This window comes from Anomaloglossus baeobatrachus, chromosome 4 (assembly GCF_048569485.1).
Source record: "Anomaloglossus baeobatrachus isolate aAnoBae1 chromosome 4, aAnoBae1.hap1, whole genome shotgun sequence".
Lineage (NCBI taxonomy): Eukaryota > Metazoa > Chordata > Amphibia > Anura > Aromobatidae > Anomaloglossus > Anomaloglossus baeobatrachus.
In genome coordinates this window covers 8463141-8472385 of record NC_134356.1, presented here as the reverse complement: position 1 = coordinate 8472385, position 9245 = coordinate 8463141, and the positions used below count along the sequence as shown (strand labels likewise).

Sequence of the window (9245 nt, the reverse complement as noted above, 5' to 3'; positions counted from 1 at the left end):
AATATTGTATTAACATTTTAATATTGTATGTTACAGCAGCATTTGGCGGCGGCGGGATGTGGTTGTTTAAACCCCCTCTTTGTTGGTTGGAGAATTATGTTTTTAATGGGGTCCCTGGGCCAGAGCTCAGCGGACAGTGGAATATGGGTCCCTGGGGAGGAGCTCAGTGGACAGTGGAATAGATGGGTCCCTGGGGAGGAGCTCAGCGGACACAAGGAAAATGATCAAGGGGTATACCCAGATTCCCCCTTGAGCTAGGTGTACACGGCGGAGGGGGATATGGGGCTGGGATTTATAACAACCACATCTCTGGGCCGATAATCTTGTTTTTTCTTGTTGATGTTTTTTCTTATTAAAAATAAAGGGCTGCTGTGGCCAAAATTTTAATCCATGTCACGCAGTGTGTGGTGTCTTATTTATTAGGTTACCAGGAGCGCAATTCACTAGTCCATCAGTCATGTATACTGGGTGTAATCCTCAGTATCTGTATTATTCTGTATATATACACTGCACAGTACCACTTCTCCTGTCCTGTATACTGGGTGTAATCCTCAGTATCTGTATTATTCTGTATATATACACTGCACAGTACCACTCCTCCTGTCCTGTATACTGGGTGTAATCCTCAGTACCTGTATTATTCTGTGTGTATATATACACTGCACAGTACCACTCCTCCTGTCCTGTATACTGGGTGTGATCCTCAATATCGGGGGTGAGATCTTCTGCAGGAATCTGCGTTGTTACTTTTGTTTCTGTTTCATTTTGTTGTAAGTTGTGAAGAATCCGCCTCACTCTATACAAGTTGTCACCATCAGAGTGCAGCCTCTCCAGTGAGTCACCGCTGTACACAGACGTCCGTGGCACTATGTCGGACCCCACGGCCACTGCCTTTCTGACCAAGCTGCTCTGCTCACACGGGGGTCGGCTGCACAAGGATCAGTTGTCTGGATATTTGAAGCTTCCTAATGAGCAGATTGAGCAAATTCTGAAGGATAAAGCCCAGACGTTCCCTGTGGTCGGGGATCTGGTCCTGGCCCAGAGTCCGGTGAGGATCTGCCCAAAATATCAGAAGAAAGAACAGGAGAGGAACTGCAACAAGCTCCATCTCTGCAAAGAGTTTCTACAAGGAAAGTGTAAAAGGTGGGTGACCGTTGAGTAATGTACAGGAGGGGAGGTGGGTAACCGGGGAGTAATGTACAGGAGGGGAGGTGGGTAACCGGGGAGTAATGTACAGGGGGGGAGGTGGGTGACCGGGGAGTAATGTACAGGGGGGAGGTGGGTAACCGGGGAGTAATGTACAGGAGGGGAGGTGGGTAACCGGGGAGTAATGTACAGGAGGGGAGGTGGGTGACCGGGGAGTAATGTACAGGAGGGGAGGTGGGTAACCGGGGAGTAATGTACAGGGGGGGAGGTGGGTGACCGGGGAGTAATGTACAGGGGGGAGGTGGGTAACCGGGGAGTAATGTACAGGGGGGGAGGTGGGTGACCGGGGAGTAATGTACAGGAGGGGAGGTGGGTGACCGGGGAGTAATGTACAGGAGGGGAGGTGGGTGACCGTTGAGTAATGTACAGGGGGGGAGGTGGGTGACCGGGGAGTAATGTACAGGAGGGGAGGTGGGTGACCGGGGAGTAATGTACAGGACGGAGGTGGGTGACCGGGGAGTAATGTACAGGAGGGGAGGTGGGTGACCGGGGAGTAATGTACAGGGCAGGAGGTGGGTGACCAGGGAGTAATGTACAGGGCAGGAGGTGGGTGACCGGGGAGTAATGTACAGGGCAGGAGGTGGGTGACCAGGGAGTAATGTACAGGGCAGGAGGTGGGTGACCGGGGAGTAATGTACAGGGGGGGAGGTGGGTGACCGGGGAGTAATGTACAGGAGGGAGGTGGGTGACCGGGGAGTAATGTACGGGGGGGGGGAGGTGGGTGACCGGGGAGTAATGTACAGGAGAGTAGGTGGGTGACCGGGGAGTAATGTACAGGGGGGAGGTGGGTGACCGGGGAGTAATGTACAGGAGGGGAGGTGGGTGACCGGGGATTAATGTACAGGAGGGGAGATGGGTAACCGGGGAGTAATGTACAGGGGGGAGGTGGGTGACCGGGGAGTAATGTACAGGAGAGTAGGTGGGTGACCGGGGAGTAATGTACAGGGGGGAGGTGGGTGACCGGGGAGTAATGTACAGGAGAGTAGGTGGGTGACCGGGGAGTAATGTACAGGGGGGGAGGTGGGTGACTGGGGTGTAATGTACAGGAGGGGAGGTGGGTGACCGGGGAGTAATGTACAGGTGGGGAGGTGGGTGACCGGGGAGTAATGTACAGGAGTGGAGGTGGGTGACCGGGGAGTAATGTACAGGAGGGGAGGTGGGTGACCGGGGAGTAATGTACAGGGGGGGAGGTGGGTGACCGGGGAGTAATGTACAGGTGGGTGACCGGGGAGTAATGTACAGGAGGGGAGGTGGGTGACCGGGGAGTAATGTACAGGGGGGGAGGTGGGTGACCGGGGAGTAATGTACAGGTGGGTGACCGGGGAGTAATGTACTGGAGGAGGGTGACCGGGGAGTAATGTACGGGGCGGGAGGTGGGTGACCGGGGAGTAATGTACGGGGGGGGAGGTGGGTGATCGGGGAGTAATGTACAGGAGGAGGAGGACCAGGGAGTAATGTACAGGTCTGGAGGCACGCAATGAACATTCCTGGATGTACTTTGGCAGAACAGTATGGGTTAAAGTAATTTCCCTAGTATAATAGAAGCCAATTAATTAAGAATCATTATTTTATTAGCAGCAATAATAATTTATAATACCATGTGACTAAATGAGGCTCCTAGTTTTCATTTTTATTATAACTAAAACCTGTTACAGGGAAAATGTATTTAATAATCAGTACAAAATCCTTTGTTGGTGATGAAGCTCCAGACGCCTCCTGTATAGAGACACTGGTCACCTGCATTGCTCAGGTGTGATTTTGTCCATTCTTCCGCACACACTCCTCACATCCTGTATGGAGACACTAGTCGCCTGCATTGCTCAGGTGTGATTTTGTCCATTCTTCCGCACACACTCCTCACATCCTGTATGGAGACACTAGTCGCCTGCATTGCTCAGGTGGATTTTGGCCCATTCTTCCGCACACACTCCTCACATCCTGTATGGAGACACTAGTCGCCTGCATTGCTCAGGTGGATTTTGGCCCATTCTTCCGCACACCCTCCTCACATCCTGTATGGAAACACTAGTCGCCTGCATTGCTCAGGTGTGATTTTGTCCATTCTTCCTCACACACTCCTCACATCCTGTATGGAGACACTAGTCGCCTGCATTGCTCAGGTGGATTTTGGCCCATTCTTCCGCACACACTCCTCACATCCTGTATGGAGACATTAGTCGCCTGCATTGCTCAGGTGGATTTTGGCCCATTCTTCTGCACACACTCCTCACATCCTGTATGGAGACACTGGTCGCCTGCATTGCTCAGGTGGATTATGGCCCATTCTTCTGCACACGCTCCTCACATCCTGTATAGAGACACTGGTCGCCTGCATTGCTCAGGTGGATTTTGGACCATTCTTCTGCACACACTCCTCACATCCTGTATGGAGACACTAGTCGCCTGCATTGCTCAGGTGGATTTTGTCCCATTCTTCTGCACACACTCCTCACATCCTGTATGGAGACACTAGTCACCTGCATTGCTCAGGTGGATTTTGGCCCATTCTTCTGCACACACTCCTCACATCCTGTATGGAGACACTAGTCACCTGCATTGCTCAGGTGGATTTTGGCCCATTCTTCCGCACACACTCCTCACATCCTGTATGGAGACACTAGTCGCCTGCATTGCTCAGGTGGATTTTGGCCCATTCTTCTGCACACACTCCTCACATCCTGTATGGAGACACTAGTCGCCTGCATTTCTCAGGTGGATTTGGGCCCATTCTTCCGCACACACTCCTCACATCCTGTATGGAGACACTAGTCGCCTGCATTGCTCAGGTGGATTTGGCCCATTCTTCCGCACACACTCCTCACATCCTGTATGGAGACACTAGTCGCCTGCATTGCTCAGGTGGATTTGGCCCATTCTTCCGCACACACTCCTCACATCCTGTATGGAGACACTAGTCGCCTGCATTGCTCAGGTGGATTTTGGCCCATTCTTCCGCACACACTCCTCACATCCTGTATGGAGACACTAGTCCCTGCATTGCTCAGGTGGATTTTGGCCCATTCTTCCGCACACACTCCTCACATCCTGTATGGAGACACTAGTCACCTGCATTGCTCAGGTGGATTTTGGCCCATTCTTCCGCACACACTCCTCACATCCTGTATGGAGACACTAGTCCCTGCATTGCTCAGGTGGATTTTGGCCCATTCTTCTGCACACACTCCTCACATCCTGTATGGAGACACTAGTCATCTGCATTACTCAGGTGGATTTTGGCCCATTCTTCCGCACACACTCCTCACATCCTGTATGGAGACACTAGTCACCTGCATTGCTCAGGTGGATTTTGGCCCATTCTTCCGCACACACTCCTCACATCCTGTATGGAGACACTAGTCGCCTGCATTGCTCAGGTGGATTTTGGCCCATTCTTCTGCACACACTCCTCACATCCTGTATGGAGACACTAGTCCCTGCATTGCTCAGGTGGATTTGGCCCATTCTTCTGCACACACTCCTCACATCCTGTATGGAGACACTAGTCACCTGCATTGCTCAGGTGGATTTTGGCCCATTCTTCCGCACACACGCCTCACATCCTGTATGGAGACACTAGTCACCTGCATTGCTCAGGTGGATTTTGGCCCATTCTTCCGCACACACTCCTCACATCCTGTATGGAGACACTAGTCGCCTGCATTGCTCAGGTGGATTTGGCCCATTCTTCTGCACACACTCCTCACATCCTGTATGGAGACACTAGTCGCCTGCATTGCTCAGGTGGATTTGGCCCATTCTTCCGCACACACGCCTCACATCCTGTATGGAGACACTAGTCGCCTGCATTGCTCAGGTGGATTTGGCCCATTCCTCCGCACACACTCCTCACATCCTGTATGGAGACACTAGTCGCCTGCATTGCTCAGGTGGATTTGGCCCATTCCTCCGCACACACTCCTCACATCCTGTATGGAGACACTAGTCGCCTGCATTGCTCAGGTGGATTTGGCCCATTCCTCCGCACACACTCCTCACATCCTGTATGGAGACACTAGTCGCCTGCATTGCTCAGGTGGATTTTGGCCCATTCTTCAACACACACTCCTCACTTCCTGCAGGTCTCGGTTCCTTCTATGACTCTGAGCTTTAGTTCCTTCCAGACATTTTCAATTGAATTCAGCTCTGGTGATCCCTCAACCAATCTAGCAGATTTATTTTCCTTCTCTGAGAGTTTCCTTGGCTGTGTGCTTTGGATCACTGTCTTGTTGAAATGTTCACACTTGTTTCATCTTCATCATCCTAGTAGATTTCAGCAGATTTTTATCATGAATGTCTCTGTGCATTCATCCTTCCTTAACTTATTTGAAGTTTTCTAGTGTTGTATACTGAAAAACACCCGCACACCATGATGTTCCCACCTCCATTTTCACAGTTGGTGCTTTTGGCGTGATTTGCCTTTTGGCCAACAAACGTGGTGTTAGTGTGTTTGGCCACATCTGACCAGAATATATTCTCCCAGTATTTCACAGACTTGTCTAAATGTTGCTGAGTAAACTTTAAACACTCTTAAACCTCCTTTTTGTTCAGCAGTGGAGTCTTGCATGGTGAGCGTGCGTATAGGGGCGTGCGTATAGGGGCGTGCGTACAGGGGCGTGCGTACAGGGGCGTGCGTACAGGGGCGTGCATACAGGGACGTGCGTACAGGCCATGGAGGAAGAGTCAATTACTTATTGGTTTCTGTTAAACAATTTTACCTGCTGATTCCAGGTCTTTCTATAGCTCTCCGCCTGTGTCCTTGACTCTTAAACAACTCCTATCAAATCTTTTCACTCCTCTGTCATAAATCTTGCAGGGAGCATCTGGTCGGGGCCGATTTATGATGAGTCTGTTTTTATGTTTTTTTCCACTTCCGAATTATGGCCACAACAGTCACTGGAATCTTCAGTAGTTTAGAAATTTTTCTGGAACCAATGACATCAGTATGTTTTTGCAACACTAAGGTTGCAAAGGTCTTGAGACAGCTCACTGGTTTTACCCATTATGAGATGTTTCTTGGTAATGAGACACCTTTTTGTAGGCCACCAGTTGAATCACTAAGTGGCAGGATTGCTTTCTAATTACTGATATCTTTGAGCTGATGTCATGACTTTCCATGACTTTTACACCTTTCTTCATGTGTTCAAAACTTTTTTCCTTTGCCATTTCTCATTATTACACAACACTAAATTTATGGACACCTATGGTTTGATTTCTTTGCCTGTGTGGATTGGATGGGTTGTTACCGACATCTGGTGAGAAATTCATGTCTATAGCAGCTTTAGAAGTATATTTATATAGAAAATTGATGACATGTTTGGGCCAGTATATAGATGTATGTTCACTCATGCTATAATATACATGTGTAGCTTCCTAGCAGTCTTTGGGAAGGAGCCCTGAGATATTACTCTGCTCCAAGTTTGGTGTTTTATACAGTCATATGAAAAGGTTTGTGCACCCCTATTAATGTTACCCTTTTTTCTTTATAACAATTTGGGTTTTTGCTATTTCAGCTTCATATATCTAATAACTGATGGACTGAGTAATATTTCTGGATTGAAATGAGGTACATTTTACTAACAGAAAATGTGCAATCTGCATTTAAACAAAATTTGACCGGTGCAAAAGTATGGGCACCTCAACATAAAAGTGACATTAGTATTTTGTAGATCCTCCTTTTGCAGAAATCCCAGCCTCTAGTGGCTTCCTGTAGCTGTTAATGAGTTCCTGGATCCTGGATGAAGGTAGATTTGACCATTCCTGGTTACAAAACAATTCCAGTTCAGTTATTAATGATGGTCGCTGAGCATGGACCGCCGCTTCACATCATCCCACAGATTTTCAATGATATTCAGGTCTGGGGACTGGGATGGCCATTCCAGAACATTGTGATTGTTCCTCTGCATGAATGCCTGAGTAGATTTGGAGCGGTGTTTTGGATCATTGTCTTGCTGAAATATCCATCCCCTGCGTAACTTCAACTTCGTCACTGATTCTTGCACATTATTGTCAAGAATCTGCTGATACTGAGCTGAATCCATGCGACCCTCAACTTTAACAAGATTCCCGGTGCCGGCATTGGCCACACAGCCCCAAAGCATGATGGAACCTCCACCAAATGTTACTGTGGGTAGCAAGTGCTTTTCTTGGAATGCCGTGTTTTATTACCTCCATGCATAACACCTTTTTGTATGACCAAACAACTCAATCTTTGTTTCATCAGTCCACAGGACCTTCTTCCAAAATGTAACTGGCTTGTCTAAATGTGCTTCTGCATAGCTCAGGCGACTCTGTTTGTGGCGTGCTTGCAGAAACGGCTTCTTTCGCATCACTCTCCCATACAGCTTCTCCTTCTGCAACGTGCGCTGTATTGTTGACCGATGCACATTGACACCATCTGCAGCAAGATGATGCTGCAGGTCTTTGGAGGTGGTCTGTGGATTGTCCTTGACTGTTCTCACCATTCTTCTTCTCTGCCTTTCTGATATTTTTCTTGGCCTGCCACTTCTGGGCTTAACAAGAACTGTACCTGTGTTCTTCCATTTCCTTACTATGTTCCTCACAGTGGAAACTGACAGTGTAAATCTCTGAGACAACTTTTTGTACCTTCCCCTGAACAACTATGCTGAATAATCTTTGTTTTCAGATCATTTGAGAGTTGTTTGAGGAGCCCATGATGCCACTCTTCATAGGAGATTCAAATAGGAGAACAACTTGCAAGTGGCCACCTTAAATACCTTTTCTCATGATTGGATACACCGGCCTATGAAGTTCAAAGCTCAATGAGGTTACAAAACCAATTTAGTGCTTTAGTAAGTCAGTAAAAAGTAGTTAGGAGGGTTCAAATCAAGAAATTGATAAGGGTGCGCATACTTTTGCACCGGTCAAATTTTGTTTAAATGCAGATTGCACATTTTCTGTTAGTACAATAAACCTCATTTCAATCCAGAAATATTCCTCAGTCCATCAGTTATTAGATATATGACACCGAAATAGCAAAAACCCAAATTGTTATAAAGAGAAAAGGTTAACATTAATAGGGGTGCCCAAACTTTTTCATATGACTGTATATGACACAACTTGGAATTTCATTCTTTTCAAGTGTTTGTCTTCTCCTATTCCTGCTAAGAAGAAAAGAAAGCCTTGATCTTGTGTCTTGCCAAAAACCACTCCCTGATGGTGCACAGAAGAGTTCTGCCCGAATTCTGTTTCTCCAATAAGGAAGGACGAGTTTCATTCTGAAGTCAAGATGTTTTTTCCTGGTTTCATTCCAAATGCTCCGATATGTTTCATGATGACAAAGCTGGAAAGGACAAATATATAAATATTGAAGAAATACTCTGTTGTGGCCTTTTCCTCGGTCAAAGATCTGCCCAAAGTTTGGATCCATGCTCTGCCGAACAGCTTGATTTAGCAGTAGCCAAACCGGCTAAGACGTCCATCTTCCCTTCTGATGACTCTTCCTCGTGAAGACCCTACAGACAGGAAAGGACTGATTACTTATGCAATCATATTACGTCTCCTCATCCATTTCTGAGGCTGCTAAAACTACAATCGATGTAGCAAGATCGCTCCGCATCTGGTTGAGCCAACTGACTAGCGAGATCATTAGACGGTATCATAGCGATTGACGAGCCAATACTTGTGGCGTCGCTATCGCGCGTACAACCTCATTATTAAAGCAAATGTTCTTACGAGCGGTGAATGGAAAGTTGCTAGTCATTCATAAAAGTATGTGTTAAGGCTTCAGATCAGACCAAGATTTTAGCACTTGGGGTAAAAATAAATAAAAATCTTTTATTTTTATATAGCGCTAACATATTCCGCAGCGCTTCACATACATCAGGAACACTGTCCCCATTGGGGCTCACAATCTAAGGTCCCGATCTGTATGTCTTTGGAGTGTGGGAGGAAACCCACGCAAACATGGGGAGAACATACAAACTCCTTGCAGATGGTGTCCTTGGTGGGATTCGAACTCAGGACCCCAGCGCTGCAAGGCTGCAATGCTAACCACTGAGCCACCATGCTGCCCATTGGGG

General features: G+C 47.7%; 1 protein-coding gene across 1 annotated transcript in view; it reads left to right on the top strand.

The window, feature by feature from the left end:
• Positions 1 to 868: 868 nt before the first annotated feature.
• The window catches only part of LOC142301802 (zinc finger CCCH-type antiviral protein 1-like), a 68744-nt gene continuing 60367 nt past the window's right edge, over positions 869 to 9245 (top strand). The window contains exon 1 of the mRNA XM_075342825.1: positions 869 to 1143. Coding sequence (XP_075198940.1) covers positions 869 to 1143 — 275 coding nt within the window. The remainder of the gene's footprint in view (positions 1144 to 9245) is intronic.